This window comes from Herpailurus yagouaroundi, unplaced genomic scaffold, assembly GCF_014898765.1.
Source record: "Herpailurus yagouaroundi ecotype Mexico unplaced genomic scaffold, PumYag 164, whole genome shotgun sequence".
NCBI lineage: Eukaryota > Metazoa > Chordata > Mammalia > Carnivora > Felidae > Herpailurus > Herpailurus yagouaroundi.
The window spans coordinates 10,732,136-10,744,428 of NW_024412405.1; the positions used below are offsets into that span (position 1 = coordinate 10,732,136).

The 12,293-nt window shown below is 39.6% G+C and overlaps 1 protein-coding gene across 5 annotated transcripts in view; it reads left to right on the forward strand.

Annotated features, from left to right (window-relative positions):
- The window catches only part of NALCN (sodium leak channel, non-selective), a 300,559-nt gene that overhangs the window by 101,075 nt on the left and 187,191 nt on the right, over positions 1-12,293 (forward strand). For all 5 annotated transcript variants that reach the window (XM_040487132.1, XM_040487128.1, XM_040487129.1 and 2 more), the window contains one exon: positions 1,291-1,377. In XM_040487132.1, coding sequence (XP_040343066.1) covers positions 1,291-1,377 — 87 coding nt within the window. The remainder of the gene's footprint in view (positions 1-1,290; positions 1,378-12,293) is intronic.

The window sequence follows — 12,293 nt, forward strand, 5'->3', positions numbered from 1 at the left end:
GAGATCAGGACCTGAGCCCAAGTTGGACGCTTAACCAACTGAACAACCCAGGCACCCCTAGAAAAACTGTTTTCTGGTAAATACATATATGGTCTGTGAATTTTGGCACTTGTCCCTGACTATGTCACTTATTTTATAGAGGGAAAGTTGTCTTTCTGCAAATGATCTGCTCCCAGGAATCTTAGGTATGGGATCTTTGCATAGGCTAATATTTCCATCGATAATTACCCTTTTGAACACAGACTAACACAAGGACATGAATAAGTATGGCAAAGGAAATGTCTACTTATGTGTGTGAAACTATGGCCTTGGGCAGGAAAAAAAAAAAACTAGCTTATAGTTAGTGTCTTAGAAAAATAAAAATCGTTAATCCCAATTTACCTCACTGCCAACCACACCCCTCCCGCTATACACAAACCCATAAGGAATTGGAAAGAAAATATACTAGTGGGGAAATAGTGGGCAGTGTCTTCCCACTGGCTGTAATATTGATGGATGACTAATTTTTGAGGTAGTAGAATGTGCAGTAAGATAATAAACTAGGCAGCCAACAATCCAGATATCCAATCCAATAAATATCAGATTTTAGTATCCTGTACCATTCTGGATTTCATCACTTATGTATTTTAAGGCAAAAGAAACTACTTTTCCCTTCATAAATATGTACATAAAATTCTGCTGAGCAGATTAATTTGGCTTAGTTAAAATAATTTCACAGAGTCTAAGTGATATGTCAGTCTCCTACCATTAAAATAACACCAGCCTTATTCCCTGTGCCACATGCATGCTTCTTATATTATTTATCCAGAGAATATTTTTCTGTTGGCTCAGTGAGAAATGTCCACTAAATAAAGATAAAAATTTACAACTCCTAGTAAAAATCACACCGGGCATAATGCTTGGGAATTCTCATTTTCATTTTCTTCCAGGTCTAATATGTAATAATCGATAACCAATCTAATGGGGATAAAATGCCTACTTTAAAGTCTAGTCAAGAAGAATATTTGGGCAATTATATGCCAAGGATGTATAAAGCAGAAAGGACCTGATGCATAGCAAGGGCTCAATAAATTTAGGCTAGCGATTACCATCATTCTCATTATGATTATTATTCACTTAAGTTTTCAGTGTTCAAATGAACATAATTGGAATGACTCATGTTCTAAATATAAATCCATAAAAAGACACATCTTTGATAACATAAAAAATGTAAGCGCTGGAGACATAAAGTAGGAGTTCTCGATGTTCCATATTAAGTGTCTCTGACTCATCTCCTTCTTTGTCTTGAAGATGTTCCATGAAGACGCTGCTGGTGGATGGCAGCTGGTAGCCGTGGATGTCAACAAGCCCCAGGGACGCGCCCCAGCCTGCCTCCAGGTGCAGTAAATACCATTTTTAAACTCATGCAGCAGAGTTCTTTGACTTTTATCCAAGGAAATCCCCGGTTCTCCGAACTCTATGTCTGGAGTCAGGGACAGTATTTTGCTCCATCCTGGACAGTATTTTCCCAGGATCTACCTATTTTTTTCCTAAGATACACAGCAAGGATTTGGTAAATTTCAAGCAAATGAATGCACACAGGTAGTGCTAGCATTCCAACAGTATTAAATCAGTGAAATATTCTGTTGTCATATTAAATGATGTAAAAATATTCTTCTACAAAGGCCTGAATTGTTTACATGAGGGTGGTCACAATCACAATCCACTTAACTGAGTACCTTCCCAAGGAACTGGGAAGGAATATTTTTAATAGGTAGCTTATTCTGCATCTGCAAGCTGTCCGAGCAACGGGACATAATAAAGGTGCTTCCTTAACAAACTGCACCTGCTGCAGACAAGGCTTTGGGATGGCAGGTGGATCCTAGGGCCTTGGGAAGCCATCAGGGGACGTCCCATCGGGTTTCTGGTCTGTGGATGTTTTGGGCTTATCCTCTACACTGATCTCTTCATAAAGCCCAATAAACTCCTTTTCCTTGGTGGACTGCCCTGGCATCTTCTCTTGCTTTGTTCTCCCTCTCTCCCTCCAAATATCAGTAATTCGTGTTCAAAACATATCACCTTTCCAAAAGTGGCATCCTTACCACCCCACTGCATTTTCACTTAGTCCATTTCCTTACTCTTTAAGGGTGAAGAGTCAAGCCACATCATCCCGGGGAGAGAGAATTGATTCTTCCTCCTGTGGAATTTGATTCTCTTCACTGTCTTTTGTTTTCAGTTACAAATCCTTTTCTTATAAGGGGCTGCTTTTGTAGTTCTTTACAAATCCGTCCCCATAAATCGGGGAAGGGTTTTTCATCTGCTTCAGGATAAGAACACGCTTTTCTTTCTTTTGGATCATACTCTAGGTGGGGGTTAGAGATTGATACATTTCAAAGATTGATACATAACATAAGCAAAGTATTGTACTTTGGACCATTGCTGTGGCGTTTAACCATATAGTTATTTGTTTCTATCAGTTAAAAGAATGAAGAGGAAAAGAGGAAACATTTGTAAGGAATATTGATAAGACCTAATATTATTTTGTGGCTTCTTTCTGTTGTATATTGGATGGTGCTAATGATTGAACTCCTACGACTGTGTCTGGTACTGCCATTGCTACTGACAGTAATGGCAATGACAGCATGGTAGTGGTAGCTTCTTGCCTAAAAAGTTACTCAGTAATCAGTCATCAGCTGATAATTAGTGGCACTAAGATAGTCTTGCTTTCCTGGAGATTACTTCCGGGTGGGTGGAGAAAAACCAGCGTCTAAAGAGCAATTACAAGAGCCATGAAGATTTTATTTTATTTTTCAATATATGAAATTTATTGTCAAATTGGTTTCCATACAACACCCAGTGCTCATCCCCAAAAGTGCCCTCCTCAATACCCATCACCCACCCTTCCCTCCCTCCCACCCCCCATCAACCCTCAGTTTGTTCTCAGTTTTTAAGAGTCTCTTATGCTTTGGCTCTCTCCCACTCTAACCTCTTTTTTTTTTCCTTCCCCTCCCCCATGGTCTTCTGTTAAGTTTCTCAGGATCCACATAAGAGTGAAAACATATGGTATCTGTCTTTCTGTATGGCTTATTTCACTTAGCATAACACTCTCCAGTTCCATCCACGTTGCTACAAAGGGCCATATTTCATTCTTTCTCATGAGCAATGAGGATTTTAAAGAAGTAAAGCAGGATGCTATGGCAATCTACATTTTGGAGTCCTCACTCCTCCTCTGAGAGGTCAAGGAAGGCCCTCACTCGGTATAGCCCAGTGATGGAGAAAGACTGCCATGCTCCCTCAGCCTTTGTAGATGAGGATGTGAGGACCCAGAGGGCCTGGGTGAGCTCCTAAACTTGCACCTCTACCAAACGGAGAGGCCCTGGGTACACCTGGGTCTTCTGGCTCCTAGCTCCATGCTGTATCCAATGGAGAAAAATATGCCAAGGAAATGTAAGTTTGTAATAGAAATAAACTATCAGGCCAGCCATGAGTACCAAATCAAAGTCTTACAGGGGCCCTGAATACACTGCTTAAAATGTATTAAATGCTTGTTGAGTAGATGAGTCAAGGTTGCAGTCTGGATTGAGAAAGCAAGTTATTAGCCTCCTTATCACAGAAATTTGAGATGGCAAGAGATAAATGGCCAGGAGAGTGTAATGAAAGAACAGCACTGTGCATGGATATAGGAAAATAAAGGTCAGTGAAGGGGTGGGTAAATGTTAGGCTAGAAGTATGTCGATGTTGGATCCAAGAGACCTGCATATTAGACATCTTTGTGAATATGGTGGCATGTTTGATAGGTTTTATGAATAATTACACATATGGTTTGAAGTGAAGGTGAATAAATTCTGACATTTCAATATGAAGAAAGTTCCATTGAGCTCAGCTTTACATGTTTGGTCCAAAATCAAGCTTTCCAGAAGAGTGTACCTGAAAGAGTATAAATGAAAAGTGGGATGGCCAAGGGATCGATGGGTCTGAGTGGAAAATAGATTAACCATTCATCATTTAATTAAAAGAGAAAGAAAGAAAAGAATCAAGTAAAGAAAAAAATATTTAAAATAAAATGGCCATGAAATACTCATTGGCTTTTTATTAATGACTAATGCCATCTAAAAACTAGGTAACAAGAAAATTCTCATTGGAATCATCCACTCGCTCCGGCCTGGAATCATAATGATCTCTCACCCTCAAGGACAAAGAGTAGAATATGTCACTTCTTTTCATTTTTAAAATGGGCAAAATGTGACGTTACATTCTCCTAAAGCATATTTTAAACTATAGGAATGACATTGAAGAATAAGTATTTGCTTTAATTCCTTCCAGCTTATCCTCCATCATCCCTTTCCAGAGGTAGCCTAGAGGTTACCAAGAAAGCCAGTTTTTCTACTCCTGCCTTTACACTTTATATCTCTTATAAAATAGCATTTCTGCTTCCATGAGGCTCTGTCATTTTCATTGTTTTCTCTTTCTAGAACACTCTTCTCTCCCACTTAGAATTCACCTCAAAAGTCACTTCCTTAAGGAAGTCTTCCTCATCCTGAAAGAATACATAGGTGCCCTGGTTGTATATTTCCACATGTTTTGGGTTTGTCATGATTTTAGTAAAATAAATTAAAATGGTATCATTCATTACTTAAAGTCTGTTTCTCCAACCAGAGATAACTCCATAGCAGTAGGGACCATAACGATCATGGTCACTGCCAGAGCTATTCCTGATACAGGGAAAAGTCTCAATTGGTGTTTACCAAACAAGAGAACAATCAAGTGAAAGAAGGATCTAGAACCTTCTTGGATTGTGCAAGTATTCATTTGACTTCTCACCTACAAGAAGCTCTATTTGTTCTCTTGGTCTTATTTCTAGGAACCAGAAATTGAATGGATGATGCCAATAACATTATTTCTATACAATAATTTACTTTTAAGTGTAAAACAAACAATACTTCGGGAGTTGGTTGAAGGCATCTTTCAAAGTTGGATAATGTTGGATGCTTTTGCCAGTGTGTCTCTTCTCAAACATGGTGGCAGTCAGCAGGACCTAGCCATGACTTTGATTATTTCCTACGGCTTTCAGGAGTTTTTATCTTCTTCAGCATGTGAAATAAATGGGTCTAAGATTAGAAATGTAGTCTCCTTGTTGGGATGAGCACTGGGTGTTATACGTAGGAGATGAATCACTGGAATCTACTCCTGAAATCATTATAGCATTACATGCTAACTAACTTGGATGTAAGTCAAAACAAACAAACAAAAAAACCAAAACCAAAAACAAAAACAAAAAGACAGAAAAGAAATGTACTCTTACTCAGGAATAACATAGTTGTAAAAAACCAAAACCATTCCTATCTTAACAAAAAAGTAGAATTTATTGGAATAAAAAATATGAACAGCTGTAATTAATTTGAGTTAGTAATTTGGCCATCATTAAAATAAATCAGAAAAATTAGGTGTGGATAAATATTTGAGAGATGGCAGACTGGTCGCCTAGAGTTCCTATTTGAGTATTGAAGAAACCATGGATTTTGTCCTGCGGGTAGAACTTTGTTTGAAACTTTGACTCCAGGTTTTTTTTTTGGAATGTTTATTTGTTTATTTTGAGAGATAGAAAGAGAGCAAGCAAGCAGGGAAGGGGCACAGAGAGATAGAGAAAGAGACTGAATCTCAGGCAGGCTCTGCACTGTCAGCCCGAGCCTGATGTGGGGCTCAAACTCAGGAACCGCGAGATCATGACCTGAGACAAAATCAAGAGTCAGGTGCTTAACCGACTGAGTCACCCAGGTGCCCCTGATTCCAAGTTCAAAACACAAAATATTTTACCCAGAAACCCATATATCCTACTGCTTTGATAAAATAGATAACTAATGAAATAAGTTATAGTAATAGGATTTTAGTTCACATAGATGGCATAATAGTAAGTAATGCATAAATTTCAATTATTCCAAAACAGCCTTTCCATAAATTCTGTTTTCAAATATTCAAAATTTTAAAACCACCTACCACGTAAATGGAGACTGGCTTGAATGCCTTTATAAGTGAAGGACATTTAAAAACCATATCCGTCCTTGTTTCCTGTGACATAGCTTTGGGTTTGCCTACTTTCTTCATTGGTATTATTCGCTATATTTTTATTTTCTATTCTGTTTTCCATATGCTAGTCTACTTTATTGGTATGAACATCTACGTGTATTTCCTGCTAACCATAAGTAATTAAATAATTTAATAAAATAAGATTGATTGATTTGGCTTAATCTTCCCTACTACCGTTCAACTAAATACATAGTAGACTGATCCTTCTGTGATTCTGGGTGTTTGATGTGTAATAGTTTGTCTCTTTGTATGTATGTATGTATGTATGTATGTATCTAAAAGATATATGTGTGTGTATGTGTGCATATGTATTCCTGCAATGTAAAAAAATATGTGCGTATTTATGTATATGTATATACATACAACATAATATGTGTGTATACCTGCAGGCATGCATATATATGCATACAACATATGCATCTGTATATCTATACATACATTTGTTTTTACATTGCAGAAATAAATCTATTAAGATTTTATATATTCCATTGAGCAGTGATGGGATCTGAGCAATAGGAACAGGGTTTTTTTAATTGTTTTCCTACATTACTATGTACACACATACATATTTTACCTCATATTCATTGCAATCATTATGGTATCCCTGCTTCCTCTTTCCATATATTGATTATGGTGCTTTCAAATGAGTTAGGAAACTCAGAGTTCTTCTTACTCTTCTAAAGAATAATGGGCTTTAAAGAGTCAGTTGTAGAGGAAAAAAATAGGCACCTTTGATCTGCAATTAGAAACTTAGAAATTCCACTCTGTGTTGTGAGACACAAATTTTAAGTGTAATCGTAGCTATAATTATAACCATAATGAGAGTCATATCCAGGCATACAGGGAAAGGATTCAATTTGGCACCCTTAGGGTGGTCTTTTCTGTTTTTATAATAAATGAAAATGCATATATGCTCTTAAATTTAATTGCAAAACCACAAGTTCAGAGCAAAACCTGCTAGGTTATGTGTGGTGAGCTCTGTGATAACACTTGTTGAAATTTTCAATGGATTAACTTAGTGCTAACTTAATTAACTTAATTTTCCTATGACATTTTTCATTTTTAGCCACTTATTAATGAAATTCATACCACGTTTAATAAGGAACTTAGCCATAGGAAACCTGAAATTCCTTATAAATTTGTTCCTAAGTGAAGGACAAATAAGCGAACCTCCTGTAGCCCCTGAAACACTCCCTCTCTGCACCCTGGTGCTGCCTGGAATGTCTTTCTGCTTCTTTGCTTCTTTCTCTACTTCCCTGGGCACTGCTGCCTTGCTCGTCATCTGAGGCCCCACATCTTCCTGCTATTGGTTCTTATGATGGGAACAAGATGGCTGGAAATGACAAGGAAAAGCCTGAGAATAAGGATGAGCCAAGACTTAGACCTGGTTTCCTTTTCTTTTTGTGCTACACCTGCCTCCAGCACATGGCTCCTGACTCCCTTCCCTCTCACACCTGCCTTCCCAGGTAATCCATGAAGCAATACCCAGTACAGCCTTGTTCCTAAAGGAGAACAAATCACCCTGTTATACCTCTTAGAGAGTAGGCTCTGGAGACAGACCTATTTCAGCTATGCTATTTATTAGTATGACCTGGGGCATATTTCTGTAAAATAGGGATAGTGTCTCCTTCCTCAGTCATGAGGATTAAGTGACTATTTATGTCCTACTCAAGAATTGTTTAGTTGCAAGGAACAGACGTGATGCTCACAGGGGGCATTTGCATATAATCAGGCCCACCAGGCAGCTGTGCTTTCTTTGTCTTTCTCTCACTCTCTGTTGGAGGCCACACAGTTTTGCATCTTTGCTTCTGTCTGTGCATCCTGCCTCTATTTTCTCCCTGAAGACTGGTTTTATTCTGTTTCTTGCACAGTGCCAAAATTTGGCTGCTTACAGCTGAGTTTGGTGACTTCTCATTCAAGAGCTCTGAAGAGACTCACTGGAAAACATCCAAAGATGAACATGAAGCAGGGAGACCTTCGTTTCCTAGTTGGCCACCCAAAATGGGCAACTGGCCAGAGGCAGTAGGTCATGGGAATGGAATGAAAGCAGCAAGTCCACTTAAGCCAAGTTTTCCCACAGTAGGAACCCAAAGTAATTTTCCCTCCTTCATTCCCTCTGAAAACTTTGTCTCACCTCCACCTACAAGAGCCACTACTCATTACCACCGTGAGCTTCATGGAGCTGGTGGAGAAGGGACCTATCTTTTTGGCCATGTGAGTAGTAGGACTTGACCTCAGAGGTAGTTTACCTACCTGGTAGTATTACCCAGAGGTAGTTTCACTAGTAAACTTTTAAGTCTCACAGGATTTGAGAAGTCATTTAAGGGCTAAATAGACTGTTAATGGTCTGACCTGATGTTCAAATCACTCTGTATAAGATAGTTTCTTTGAAGAAACACCACCTAGGTTCCATGTATTTGCAAGTGAATAATTTGTGAATTGGAGCCATTTCATAATACCATACTCAATCAGTTCCTTGCATAAAAATTATTATGAAGTCATATAAAAACACAGATAGGAAGAATAGTTAAGTATCCACCATTAGAAATAATAACAACTCTCATTTATGGACCACTCCCTATGTGTCAGCCATGCTGTGTGTTTGAGGCGTGAAATTATTTCATGCTCAAAACAATGCCACAGAGGTAGGTACTATCATGACATCTATTGAACAAATGACATCAAGGTGCAGAAAGCTTAAGTCATTTGGTGCAAGCCACATACCTGGTTGCTGACCAGGGACTTTGTCCTGCACAATCTACCTCATATTTTTAACCACTTCATTTTCACATAGGGAATTATCCTGCTATAAAAATACACTGCAATTTGTTCATTCATCCATTCATTCATTCTCCTATTGATGGACATTTTTCACTGTTTTGCTCTTGCACACATTCTAGTTCAGTGCCTATCTATGACTTTTTGTGCACATATGTGAGAAGTATCTGAGTGTACATAGTTAGGAGAGCAGTTGCTGGAGTAAAGGAAGAACCTTAGGCTTTATGAGATATTGCCTCATGGCCCCCTGGATTCTAGTGCCACTTTTTACTCCTATCAGCAACTTGTCAGAAATCTCATTTCACATCCTTGTCTACAGTTGATGTTACTGTACTTTTACACCTAATGGTGTGAAGATAGAACATTAAATTTAGATCTCCCTGATTACAGCCTGTGAATGTTGAGCATTTTTTACAATTTTTTAATGTGTATTAATTTTTGAGAAAGAGAGGGACAGAGCATGAGCAGGGGAGGGGCAGAGAGAGAGAAAGAGACACAGAATCCAAAGCAGACTCCAGGCTCTGAGCTGTCAGCACAGAGCCCAACGTGGAGCTCGAGCCCAGGAACTGCGAGATCATGACCTGAACACAAGTCGGATGCCTAACCAACTGAGCCACCCAGGTGCCCAGAGTGTTTTTTATATATAGTCATAGGCTATTTATATTTTGTGTTGATTTCTTATTCATCTGGTAGATATGCCCATTTGTTTGTTGCTTTTTTTTTTTTCAAATGATTCCCAGAAATTCTGTGCAATTCTGCATCACTTCTAACTGAGAATACATTGAAATGTTAGAAAGATACAGCTAAAATATTAGGGCTTGCCTGTGAATGCACACCTCTCACCCTCTTCAGGCAATAGTGCAGTTTCATTACGTGGTATTACCAAAACCATTTAGAAAGTTTCTTTAGTGTGTCCTTAATGGTGCATCTCAGAAAAGTGAAAACTTTTAATAGACCCTTTTAACATCAGCCAGTCGCTTAGCTGTTTAAATTCCATTCGAGCATAGGCAACAGCTGCATGAAGGGGTCACTCTAATGCATGATTAAAAGTTCTGTTAAATTGGAGCCTCAGTCCTCAGCTGCTGTACTGACAAGCCATTTTTCCCCTGCCTCTCAGGTAGGGGTTTTCATCTCCTGACAATTTGACAGATGCGGCTGCACAGTTGAGCCATCTTCCAAAACACACCCAGTGATCTATTCCCATGAAGGAAGTCACTGACAAGAACATGAAAGTATGCATGAGACCTGGCATGCTCAAGCTCACTTTCTCTCTGGTAGCATCGTGTGCCTCCGTCCGTAAAGAACAGAGATAATAGGTCTTACCATAAGTAGGTCAAATGGTGGCAGAATTATTACTCTAGTGTTTTAATGTTTTTTGAGAAAATTTCCATTGAAGGCAGAGAGTGCGGGGCGGGGGAAGGGTGGACCGTGTGATGTGTGTATTTCAAGTGATGAAGTGACATCCTAGGCACTTCTCAGTTGTCTGTCTTCTTAATGAACCTTCCCGGAAACTGGCAGACAATCTCAAGAATGATTGAACCCAGGAGAATGTAGCTTCCATCCACAAGCAAACCTCTGCTCTACTTATAGACCAAGGTGACAAGACAGTGTGGTCCACCTGAGACGGGCCTGGGGGGAACCTGGGGCAGTTTACTGCATCTCCCGGAGCCTTCACTCCCTGACCTGAAAAATGAGGCTAATACCAGCTCTGAGGGTTTTATAAGAATTACCAATGTTGTACGTAAAGTGCCTAGCCAGTGTGTGGGATGCTGTGGTCACAAGGTCGTAGAAATGACTGTCATTGCTGTGAGCACGCTCTGTGCACTTCCGGGCAGCCTGTTCTCATGCACGCCTGCAAGCCAGTGCCTTCACAGCCTTGCTCCAGCCCTGTGTCTGCATCTTAGGCGTGAACTCTGAGAGCCCAACGGACATGCCCCTGCTTATTCTCATGAGCACATTACCCCTCTCATTTTGAAAAACCAAACGCGGGGCGCCTGGGTGGCACAGTCGGTTAAGCATCCGACTTCAGCCAGGTCACGATCTCGCGGTCCGTGAGTTCGAGCCCTGCGTCAGGCTCTGGGCTGATGGCTCAGAGCCTGGAGCCTATTTCCGATTCTGTGTCTCCCTCTCTCTCTGCCCCTCCCCCGTTCATGCTCTGTCTCTCTCTGTCCCAAAAATAAATAAACGTTGCAAAAAAAAGAAAAAAAGAAAGAAAAACCAAACGCACCGCTCCCTGACCCATTCCCACCTATAAACGGGACTTTTCTTGCATCTCCAGAACCTGTGATGCACCCTCATCATCCTCCCCAAATCCAACTTATCTTCAGTCTATCATTAATTCCGTCTTTTGAATTTCTGTGAATCATCCCCTCCACCCCAATCGAATGCCCCTACCTTCAAAATCAGGTCAAACAAGACTTCCTCAATGCAGTGATCTCTGACTCCTCAATTAAAGTTTGGTCACTTTCTTCTCGACTTCCAGCTTCCTCCAGCACATGATAAGCTCTCACATGATAAGCATTAGGCACATATTTGGGGGATTATATGTGAGTGTACAAATAGAGGTGCTTTCATGCACAGAGCTACACGGCCTTACGTATTCTTACTCCCCCGTTAGGCAGATGCCAGTGACACCTGTCCCAAATCCTGGCATGTGCACACACAGGATCACCTTCAGTTCTAACAGGAGAACATAAAACACTGGGCTTGGAAGGCAAGTTTTGGGAGAAAGAAAGGAATAAAAAATTATTCTTTGAGTACCTGGAATGAGAATTAAAATAGGGAAAATAAAATAGGTAAAGGCAAAACAGCACAAACAAAAGGTAAAAGAAGGTAGCTCAGACGTTAGTTGAGAGAGGGGTGCCTGAGTGGCCCATTGGGTTAAGACTCTTGATCTCGGCTCAGGTCATGATCTCATGGTTCGTGGGACCAAGCCCTGCATCAGGCTCTGCATTGACAGTGTGTGACCTGCCTATGATTCCCCCTCCCACTCTCTCTGCCCCTCTGCTGCTTGCTCCCTCTCCTTCCCTCTCTCAAAATAAATAAAACATTTAAAGAATTTAATTGAGAGTCTGATTATAGTCTTGAAATCAGTTATAGCCAAATTAACTAAAGAGGGGAGGCAATTGTGCAAATTTTCAATTCTAAATATTTTATATATATTTAAGTAGATATCCTAATATTTACATACATAAATAGACTATAGATGTACTTCAAATAATAATCATATCCAGAAAAGAGACCAGACATAATAAAAAATAAGATAAAATCATTAATACTATTTTTATTTATTTACCTTCTGTTGATCAAATGGTTTTGCCTCTTTGATTTTTGAGCCTCACTGGAAGAAAGAAATATTCAAAACATCTTTAAAATTATTTGTGTTTCAGATTATTCCAAACTAAATTCCTATATTGTTGTATATTTTCACTTTCCAGTTTGAATAAGTCCCA